At 37.3% G+C, this 12,215-nt stretch overlaps 1 protein-coding gene across 1 annotated transcript in view; it reads right to left on the minus strand.

The window, feature by feature from the left end:
* Positions 1 to 11,862, minus strand: part of ETFB (electron transfer flavoprotein subunit beta) — a 219,918-nt gene extending 208,056 nt beyond the window's left edge. The window contains exon 1 of the mRNA XM_053691233.1: positions 11,711 to 11,862. Within this exon, the coding sequence (XP_053547208.1) occupies positions 11,711 to 11,764 (54 nt within the window). The 5' untranslated portion in view covers positions 11,765 to 11,862. The remainder of the gene's footprint in view (positions 1 to 11,710) is intronic.
* Between the last annotated feature and the right edge of the window lie 353 nt (positions 11,863 to 12,215).

Raw genomic sequence — 12,215 nt, forward strand, 5'->3', positions numbered from 1 at the left:
TCACCATGAAACCAGCAGACACTGAAGTGTGCCATCAAAGGTATAATATGCGCGTGCGCAAGTCAACATAACGCAGCACGCATGCGCCTGGTGACACGCGCTAGTCACTCACCATGAAACCAGCAGACACTGAAGTGTGCCATCAAAGGTATAATATGCGCGTGCCAACATATCGCAGCACGCATGCGCCTGGTGACGAAATCGGCCATTAATGATATTCCAAAAATCGCAATCGGATTGCCAATAAAGTTTGTAAGTGAACAGCCCATAAGAAGAATAGGTTTTGTGACGTCATACTCAAAATAAAAATTATAATTTTATTCTATTCAGAAACATCATTTTGCTGTAAAAGTCAGTAAGTTATTAGCTATAAACGTTTGTGATACGAAATTGATAATCAAATTGTGCTTAAAATGGTAAAGTTTTGGAATCCTTGTTTTCCAAGCATGCAAGCTTTTTTTTTTTTTTTTTTTTTAATTTTTATTGTGAATCTTATTTGTGATAAGTTTTACTGCATCATACACCACTATTTGTATTCTGCAATGTCCCACAAGTACAACAATGCCCCCATGTACAGGTTTTATGTGTTGTTACAAGCCAAATATGGGGCCTACCTTTTTACATAGAAATTTGACAAGTTGATTCTCTTAGCCTATGTGGTCTTTAAGACAGTATGGCAGCCAGGAAAGAAAATAGCCACCATGATGGCATAATATTCCCAACAGAGGACAACGCAGGCAGCGTTCTCCACAGAAACTTTTGCCAACCGGGTGGCATTAGAAATAGCTGGGTGGGCGCAGTTTAATTTTTTTCCAATATTATATATTTTTCTTCTATCCAAAGCACAAATTAATTGCATTATTTAACAAATGTATTTAATGATAATTTGTGCAATACAAAAAAATTGAACATTTATAATATTAGCTAATGTTAGCTTAATATTGACTAAAATTTTAGACGGGGGGGGGGGGGTCAGCAAAATCAGACGGATGGTGCAACCACTAAAAAGGCGCTAGAAAGAATACTGTAGAGTACTGGAGTACGCTCAATCTTTTTTATTTGTATTCATTAAGTCATAAAACCTGACCAAATTTAGCAGTCATGATTTTTTTTGTGTTTTCACAATTTATATCAATATCCTATGTTTTACTGCTATAAAACAATCATATTTGTGTTCAGCAATGTCCCACAAGTGCAACAATAACCTTATGTACATATTTTAAAGTGTTTTTGTAACAATGTATAGATTTTGCTTGTGCTGATTTTCAGACTCCTAACCCACCCCAAAGTGTCAGATGCTTACGCTCATTTACTGACTTCTGCTGGCTTCTATTTATGTTATCTGACTTTTTACATGCAGGGAAGGGGGGGGGGGGGGTCTGCTATTCTTGTTTCCCCAGCCCCTTTCAGTGGGTGTCCCAGCCTAACCTCATCAATAGTGCTAAACTGGGAGCTTCCAAGTAAGTTAAGAGGTTTTACACTAGATTTTTGGATCAGTATCTGTGCATATTCTTTATAGTAGTGTCTATTACATTCAGTTATGTGAAAATTGGTGCATACTGTCCCTTTAACTGGGTAACTATTTTTCATCTCAGGCATTTACTGTTTGCGCTGTGATAAAGAATGTGAGTATATGCAATTAGGTGGGTGAATGCACTAATCTTTCCAGTTTGTGAAGTAAAACCAAAAAGATGGGAATAGGTAATAATTAGTAATGCAAACAGATATACTGCTTGTGAAACACGTGGAAAAAAAAAGAAGTGATCACACACTCCTCAACAAGTCCACATGCACCAGTGTCCTATGGCACAAGCACCAATGGACAATAAAGAAGGATAATCACAGTGACATCACCAAAGCATTGTTACTTTAAGTTTACATGTTGACAAAGAGTTGCCAAACGTCATAAGCAAGGTGTCAAAATACCGGTAACACAGGTTAACCAAAAGAGTGACACACAAGAAACCGTCCAATTAGTCACCCACATGGGCACTGTGACAACAAACAAGATAAATACACAAGAACAAATAGTAATAAGGGAGGCGCTCAAAGCCAAAAGGTATCAACACTAAAACAATTTTAATAAAAACATGTAAGTAAACAGTGGTACATATATAAAGGGACGTCTCCCCAACCCTAAATAAAAACTAAAATCCTAAAATATCTAATATGCCTGATAAAAACTTCCACAGGTCTAAAAATCAACCATTAATAATCAGCAGTTTTAAGCAGTTTGTTGCGATAGGTACAGTTGTTAATGTCTTTTCTCCATATAAAAGAAAACTGAATCAGTGGTCAGCGTTCCGTTACTCAAAATACCACCAAGCTGTCAAAATTGAGTTAAACCGTAGCTGCCAAATATAGTGACTAGTGATAGTAGATTTAAAATCCAAAGCTCTCTTACTGTGTAAGATATCTCTAAAAAACCATAAAGCCGTGTACTTTACCAGATATTTGTTCGTGGGGTAAAGGTCTTTTCCACTCGCCCGGTCCTCACCTCGAGCGGGGCTGACTGCAACTTTTGGCGTCTGACGTCACAGAAAGATGTTCCGGTTAGAGGAAGAGGCCGATTCTTGCGCTCACTTCTATGCGCTGTGGTCACGGTCCTCTTTGATGGGCCCTGCACTTAGTGCTAATAGCACGCAAGGGACTGGATGACTGGGTGATGTGATAGATATCCCAAACACAGATGCTTTGCTCCTTTTTAGAAAAGAAATGTTCCAAAAGTATAACCCGGGTTATTGGATGAAAATCCAAGGATATGTGAATATCCTGATAAAGCCCATAGGAGGGCGAAACGCGTCGTATGTGTTGGCAGTGTTGTTATTATTGCTTCTTTGACAACTATTCACATATCCTTGGATTTTCATCCAATAACCCGGGTTATACTTTTGGAACATTTCTTTTCTAAAAAGGAGCAAAGCATCTGTGTTTGGAATAAAGTTTGGGATATCTATCACATCACCCAGTCATCCAGTCCCTTGCGTGCTATTAGCACTAAGTGCAGGGCCCATCAAAGAGGACCGTGACCACAGCGCATAGAAGTGAGCGCAAGAATCGGCCTCTTCCTCTAACCGGAACATCTTTCTGTGACGTCAGACGCCAAAAGTTGCAGTCAGCCCCGCTCGAGGTGAGGACCGGGCGAGTGGAAAAGACCTTTACCCCACGAACAAATATCTGGTAAAGTACACGGCTTTATGGTTTTTTAGAGATATCTTACACAGTAAGAGAGCTTTGGATTTTAAATCTACTATCACTAGTCACTATATTTGGCAGCTACGGTTTAACTCAATTTTGACAGCTTGGTGGTATTTTGAGTAACGGAACGCTGACCACTGATTCAGTTTTCTTTTATATGGAGAAAAGACATTAACAACTGTACCTATCGCAACAAACTGCTTAAAACTGCTGATTATTAATGGTTGATTTTTAGACCTGTGGAAGTTTTTATCAGGCATATTAGATATTTTAGGATTTTAGTTTTTATTTAGGGTTGGGGAGACGTCCCTTTATATATGTACCACTGTTTACTTATATGTTTTTATTAAAATTGTTTTAGTGTTGATACCTTTGGCTTTGAGCGCCTCCCTTATTACTATTTGTTCTTTTTTCACCTTATTTTAGACAACTGTAGGGATATTTGTCTTTTAAGGGGGTGTTTGGTTATCGTTTTGGCCTAGCGCACCTTTCTATCTCTCTTTTCAAGATAAATACACACCTTGCTACTGACAATGCACAGTAATTGCATGGGGAGTAACAGGCACACAATTGCATTGGTGCCATTAATTCAAGTGCTCTCTAGAAAAAGAGAAAGTTTTCTGATGCAGAATATTCAAAGAACTTTTAAAAGCCTTCAAATTCCAAAAGAAAAAAAAAAAAAAAAAAGTTAAATGAATAGTGGCAAAAAAAAAACAGCAGAACTTAAAACAAGCCTTATGCTGTTATTGACCAAGACGATCTCCTTCAGTCAGTTCTTACCAGTTCGGTTTCTTGCTGCAATTAATAAAAACACAGTAAAACTCACTGTTCCCCTCATTTCTAATTAGAAACTTAATTTAAACTCTGCATTTCAACCCCCCCCCCCCCCCCCCAAAAAAAAAAAAAAATTTACCTTGCATTGTTATATGAAGATCTTGTGTCCGGCATATAATGTGCTTGCTTTGTATTCTGATTAAAAACACCTTTGGGAAATTAAACCCTTGTGTTAATGGGACAGTACATCATAATTGTATCTCCCTTTAATTGGTTCCCAATTATCCATTTTACCCGCTGGAGTGTATTAAATAGTTTATAATATACGTTACCTTTATTTCAGAATTTGAAATGGTTATTTTTGCCTATGGTATACTACCTACACTGAAAAAGCTGTGTAACCATAGCCTGCAGAAGAAATCACACTCCCAGTGGAGGTTAGGAGAGATAAGTAATAACATTTTTCAATTTACCCAAGTATTAGGCTTTAGTATAGAGCCAGAGATAATATAAAGAAGCATGTGTGTGTACAGAAAGTGATAAAATAAAGAGATTTCAGTTCCCTACAAGCTCAACCTATTTTAAATGGGTTGAGGTTTCAAAGAACAGCTATTTCATATACAAAACAAACCAAAAGGCGCTATTTCTCATACATTTTATTCTCTGCAGTTGGTATAATAAGTAATTGGAAATGCATTAAGGGAAAAACTATTTACAGTATACTTACTTTAATAAATATATCCTACTTAGTCTCTGATAAAGCTAGGTAGTTTCTTCACTTCTGTCACTTTCTCTCTATTTAATAAGTAAGCTGTGTGCTCTCTAATTATCTTTGTTATATAAAATATATAAACCATTAAGAAACATTGGCCTTGTTGCTACTGCTCATGTAAGAGCAACATCATGATAATGCAGTGTCACAGAGAGCAATGGTATTTATCTTTAATAACCTTGCAGTGGGACTGAAGGTCAGCTGAAGGTAATCAAAAGCTGATCGCAGCTGACCAAACCATTTAACGGTCATTTGCTGTGTGCCACTGAGCACTTCTTATAGACAAATCTGATGTGTTTAGTCAGAACTATAAATGAGAGAAACCGAGGCTAATTCAATACATCTGTTAAAGGGACATTATGGTCAATAAATGAAAAAAAAAAAAACTATGACCTAGATTACAAGTGGAACATAAAAATAATAGTTCTATTGAGTGCTAACACCACTTAAGTTAAATCAATAGCGCTCTTAATCTTGAGCACAAATTACAAGTTGAAAGCAAAATGGAAGTGCTTACGCAAAAACCTCAGGCACACTAAAATCTGGAGGTTTTATAGCATGGCTGTGTTAAATACCTCACCTTATAGACTTCTATGGGACACACTACACAGGTCCAGTAAAAGTTAAACATATAGTTAAATTAACTATGGGGACAAGCAGTGAGTCCAGAGAGGAATCTGAGGCTGATCCAATCAAAACGCTAGTCACAAGACCTGCAAGTGCAGCTAGCACCGATGATGGGATAAGCGTCAGTTTTTGCTCAGAACAAGGAGGTGCCCAAGAATAGTTTTAGATATACTTTCCTGTTTTATGCAACTTGTGTAATTCTGCCTAAATAACTCTGCTTTCTCTGAATGTTGTTACATTTCATTCACAACATCATACTGTACAGTTATTTCCTTGTAACCCAGAGGAACAGCCTGCTTTGCTTACCATTTTCTGCAATTATAACCCATAAACAACAAAAGGCAAGTCAGCACCTTAGCAATTCATATTAACATTTCCTAAAATCCTTATTCTGACAAAAGCCACTTTGAAGCTTGATATCTCTGAATACACTGAAGCATGTAGACTGTTCATAATTATATATTGTTATAAACACACAAGCACCATACTGTACATATATGATAGGGTTCAAAAGCATTGTTCTCCTGTGTGTGCGCGCGCGAGCGCATCTATCAGAGATAGAGAGATAGACATAAAAATTGTTGCATAGGAAATTAACACATCTAGGCAAGTATCCCCGCTTACTTTCACCCAGTAAAACTCCATATACCCAGTAAAACTCCATATACACTGTTACCAATGCACAAGAGGATGCTGGGTAAGATATGCAAATATCCAACATCTCAGATTTTTTGCTTCATACTGTGTTAACACACAGCGATTCCCTAATAGGGAAAAATGCAGCAATTACAGAAATCACCACTAGACAGCCTGTTTTGTTCTTAGAACTCTTCAGTAGCAGATAGATTTCTGATTGCTGCTTAGGTTAAGCTAATTTCAGGGTTAAATAATCTAGGCAAGCAAAAAAAATCTTAGATGTTGGATATCTAATTTGCATATCTTACCTAGAATCATCTTGTGCATTGGTAACCGTGTATATGGAGTTTTACTGGGTGAAAGCAAGGGGACACTTGCCTAGATGTGCCAATTTCCCATGCAACAATTTTTTGTTGTGTTCATAAGTTTACATACCCTGGCAGAATTTATGATTTCTTGCCCATTTTTCAGAGAATATGAATGATAACACAAAAACTTTTTTCACTCATGGTTAGTGTTTGGCTGAAGCCATTTATTATCAATCAACTGTGTTTACTCTTTTTAAATCATAATGACAACAGAAACTACCCAAATGATCCTGATCAAAAGTTTACATACCCTGGTGATTTGGGCCTGATAACATGCACAACCATCCTCACCTGTGATCTGTTTTCTTGTAATTAGTGTGTGTGTATAAAAAGGTCAATGAGTTTCTGGACTCCTGACAGACCCTTGCATCTTTCATCCAGTGCTGCACTGACGATTCTGGATTCTGTGTCATGGGGAAAGCAAAAGAATTGTCAAAGGATCTGCGGGAAAAAAAGGTAGCTGAACTGTATGAAACAGGAAAGGGATATAAAAAGATATCCAAGGAATTGAGAATGCAAATCAGCAGTGTTCAAACTCGAATCAAGAAGTGGAAAATTAGGGGTTCTGTTGAAACCAAACCACGGTCAGGTAGACCAACTAAAATTTCAGCCACAACTGCGAGGAAAATTGTTCGGGATGCAAAGACAAACCCACAAATAACTTCAGGTGAAAGCCATTACTACGTAAATGCCACAAAGTATAATGCTTACAATACGCCAAACAGCACAGAGGCAAGCCTCAAACCTTCTGGCACAAAGTAATTTGGAGTGATGAGACCAAAATTGAACTTTTTGGCCACAACCATAAACGCTACACTTGGAGAGGAGTCAACAAGGACTATGATGAAAGGTACACCATTCCTACTGTGAAACACAGAGGTGGATCGCTGATGTTTTGGGGGGGATGTGTGAGCTACAAAAGGCACAGGAAATTTGGTCAAAATTGATGGCAAGATGAATGCAGTATGTTATCAAACAGAACGCCTAATTTTCCACTTCTTGATTAGAGTTTGAACACTGCTGATTTGCATTCTCAATTCCTTGGATATCTTTTTATATCCCTTTCCTGTTTTATACAGTTCAACTACCTTTTTCTAACAGATCCTTTGACAATTCTTTCCCCATGACTCAGAATCCAGAAACATCAGTGCAGCACTGGATGAAAGATGCAAGGGTCTGTCAGGAGTCAAGAAACTCATTGACCTTTTATACACACACACACTAATTACAAGCAAACAGATCACAGGGGAGGATGGCTACCTTTAATAGCCATTCAAACCCCTTTGTGTCAACTTGTGTGCATGTTATCAGGCCAAAATCACAGGGTATGTAAACTTTTGATCAGGGTCATTTGGGTAGTTTCTGTTGTCATTATGATGTAAAAAGAGTAAACACAATTGATTGATAATAAATGGCTTCAGCCAAACACTAACCATGAGTGAAAGAAAAGTTTTTGTGTTATCATTCATATTCTCTGAAAAATGGGCAAGAAATCATAAATTCTGCCAGGGTATGTAAACTTATGAGCACAACTGTACATACACCCCCCACACACACATTATTTCAGCACTTCTTTAGAGCTAGACAGTCTCTAGTAGAACACTCACAATATGTTCCACTCTTTCCGTTGCAGTCCAATGATTGTGGAGGTAAAGTCATAAAATACAGCACAACTCCTTGCTCTTCTGTGGATAACATCTGATTTGCATTTAAGATAGTTGTCCTACTAGAAAAGAATACTCTTCAACACAACTTTAAGACAGAAGCGATAAAATTACAGTGGTTCCTCTCTTTAGTCAAAGTGTAGTCGATTTTGTCAACAATTCCAGAATATTTCCTGCACCTTATTAAATTGTAGGATGACGCATTATGTTTTTAACTTCTCATGTGACCATCTCCTCACATGAACTCTACAGTTGCAACCAAATTTCAATTTGTTCTTTGCCAGTAAATAGGATTTTTCTCAGTCTTTCAGTTTAAACTGTATGTATTGTTTGGTCCATGTGATCACCGAAGTCTGGCCGGAATCTGATGTTGCTAAATTGCTTCTAACTTTTGTGCAAGTATTATTTGTAATTATTGTGTTTTTTTATTCAATATAAACCATTATTGTTTTCATAATGCACTTAGTTGCAAGTGCTGTTCTTTACTGTGTGATATTTTTTGGTTCATGCTAAACGTTTATATTTGTTTTTTAAACAAGAAAGAGGTTTAGAGAACACTACTCTCCCATGAAGATTGCACTGTCAGTTGTCTTGCTTACCTGGGTAGGATTTGTCTGGTCTTAAATCGATAATGTTCTATTCTTTAATGATAGTGTCTGGCTATATTGGTCTTCTTATGGTGTGATCACTTTAGGTCTGCCTGGTCTTGCTTTGGATGAAAATTATTTGGTTTGAGAAAGTCTCTCAAATATGCAATGAATGTACTGTTCCTTTGAGAGATTTGTCTAAGCTATAATTTGGTGCTGGGCATGCTTTTCATCACTCAAGAAATCTTGTCCTCAAATTGCTTCACTAAGCTCCTCTCAAATAATTACAAAAGATATTGCAACTATTGTATTTATTCAAAGGCCCAACAGATGCATTGACAGGACCATACTAATACAATCAATATCAGTTGCTAATCTTTAAAGTTAATGTCAATTTTGATGCTAAAGTGCCCGGTTTGTAAAAATTCGATTAAAAACAGGGGCATTTTAATTCATTAAAATTTACATTTCACTCCTGTTGAGAGAGAGAGAAAAAATAAAAAATAAAAAAAAACAACAAAAAAAAACAACTTACCTTTTAAACTTCACAGCCGCTCCAGCTTCCTCCACCCGTTGCAAAAGCCTCTTCCTGGGTCTAAAATGAGGAATTGGCTTCCTCCAATCACGGCGTTGAATCAGACACTGATTCCCCCGGGCGGAAACCGTGATTGGAGGATGACCTATCCATCATTTCTGACATCAGAAATGGCTTGCAACGACCGGAGGAAGCTGGAGCTGCTGTGAAAATTAATAAGGTACGTTTTTTTCTCAACAGGAGTGAAATGTAAATTTTGATGAATTAAAGTGCCACTTTTTTAAATCACATTTTTAAAAACCGAGCACTTTAGCATCAAAATTTATATTCACTTTAAACAAGGTATACAACTCAAATGTGTTCTAGAATATTACCTTGCCATCACAGTTTTGAAAGATTATATACCAGTGTGTGTAAAGAGGATATTCATATGTATGGCAATATCACAAAGATCTAATAAATATTACAATCAATTTGTTGCCGCATTAAATAAAGTATTCTTGAATAATGAGCATTAAAGGGACAGCCTAGTCAAAATTAAACTTTCATTATTCAGATAGGACATGTAATTTTAATCAACTTTCCCATTTACTTTTATCATCAAATTAGCTTTTTTCTTTTAGTATTCTTAGTTGAAACTAAACCTAGGCAGACTCATGTGCAAATTTATAAACTCTTGAGGGCTGCCTCTTATCACATGCTTTTTAAGCTCATTTTCAACACAAAGACTGAAAGTACACGTGGGCCATATACAGTAGATAACACTGTGTTCAGGCACAGAAAGTTATTTAACCCTTTCATGACAGGGTCATAATGTCTACATCCAAACAACGTTCCGATGTAGACAAACTGAAATCACAAACTGAAATCACAAACTGAAATCATGCGATCGCGAGATTTCAATGATGGGATTGGGTCTGGGGGGGCGTCCCTATAACGCTAGGAACGCCCTCCAGACCTCGATCAAATCCAGGAAGCGCAGTTGGCTTCAGGACATCCAACCGCTATGACGTATTTCGTCCTAACGGAGCTAAAGCCCAGCTCCATTTGGACGGAATACAACGGCATAACGGCATTAAAAGGTTAAGATTTAGCCAAACACAATGCTAACTGCAAGACAATAGATAATAAACAGTCACAGTCATGTGATCAGGGGGCTGGAAGAAGGTTCTTAAATACAAGGTAATCACAGAGGTAAAAAGTATATAAATATAACTGTGTTGGGTTATGCAAAACTGGGGAATGGGTAATAAAGGGATTATCTATCTTTTAAAACAACAACAATTCTATTGTAGACTGTCCCTTTAAAAGATTTTACTATATTTTAACAAATAATGAGTTGGTGATAGGGAGTTTTTTGCTTTTTTAACTTCCATTTCTTTTTCTTGATGTGGTTGAGAAGATATTTGCAACACAAAAGGCATATCATGAGGTTATGTGTTCTTTTTTCTTTACCGTTTCTGGTGTGGCAGTGTTGGAACTACCAGCAAATAAGCATCTTCACTACCAAATGTCCTTAAAGGAACATAAAACCCAAAAAATGTATTTCGTGAATCAGGGAATACAATTTTAAACAGCATTCCAATTTACTTCTATTATCAAATTTGCTGCTTCTTTAGGTATCCTTTGTTGAAGAAATGGCAATGCACATGGATGAGCCATTAACACAAGGAATTGATGCAGCTACCAATCAGCAGTTATGGAGCATATTTAGATATGCTTTTCAACAACGGATATCAAGAGAATGAAGCAAATGAGATAATAAAAGTAAATTGGAAAGTAGTTTAAAATTGCATGCTCTTTCTGAATCATGAAAGAAAAAAAATTTGCTTCATGTCCCTTTAACCAGATACAGCTTTATTTAAAGCTTTGACAACTTATCAATTACTAGTTTCTGCAGCAAACCTCCATCAACATGTCCCAGCCTTTAGCAGAGCTAACTGGTCTTGTGAAATGACCTGCTGTGTTAACTGCCAAATGACTGATTTTTCACAACCCTGACCAGTTAAGCACACACCCATATGACAAGCCACACTACCCTCAAACCTTGCTAAATACAGACTCAAATTTGTGTCAACTTACTAGCAACACCCACACATCCTGCTAGGTTTAAACAGTCACACATTGCTAGTGACACATACACCCCTGCTAGTTACATGTATACACATGCTACACTTAACCCTTACAAACATCTTCATACTTCAACAGTGGCATACCCTGGTGCACTACTAATGGGTGTCACCTTGCCAATTGCCTGCACACTATGCTAGTGGCACATTATTTGCCAGTCACACACAATGCAAGTGACAAGCACAAACATTATATAGTATTAAAAAAAAGAAACAGTACGCCAGTGACACGATACAACTCTACTTATATATAAAAACATGTTGCAGGTTACATAAATATTATATGCCGGAGACATAACATAACCTCTGTGTAAGTCATACACGCAACCTGTGAAACACCAATTGACACAGGTACATATAAATACCCAGACATATCTCTATACACATACGCGTATTATTTCAGTGCCCGGGTCACCTCACCTTCACTGCATAATCTATGACCCGCTTGACACCGACCAGAGCTCGGAGCGCCATCTTTCTGATTCACTCAATGACAGGGTCAAGCGAAGACCAATCACAGTCACCCAATCAATTTTGACGAATCATATTTCGAGGTCACTCTGTGTGCCGGGCAAGTTACAGCCAATAAACAGGTGAATCCTGTACGACTGCGCACGTGTTTCTATCAGTACAGCCTATCACATGCTCAATCGTACCATGGATGTTTGCGAGCAAACCGAAGATTCGCGGCCATATTTGTCATGGGCATGTTTTTTTGTTTTTTTTTTATAAGAATTACAACCGATCGTTTGAGAACAGCACAGCATGTGGAGAAAGTTTTGTTATAAAAATGGACACCCTTAAAAGAACAGTTACTCAAAAAAAAATTTCCTGCTTTAATTTGTTCCCAATGATCCAGTTTGCCTGCTGGAGTGTATTAAATTGTTGACAAGTATCTCCTTTACCCTTATATTGGCATTTGAAA

This window comes from Bombina bombina, chromosome 8, assembly GCF_027579735.1.
Source record: "Bombina bombina isolate aBomBom1 chromosome 8, aBomBom1.pri, whole genome shotgun sequence".
Classification (NCBI taxonomy): domain Eukaryota; kingdom Metazoa; phylum Chordata; class Amphibia; order Anura; family Bombinatoridae; genus Bombina; species Bombina bombina.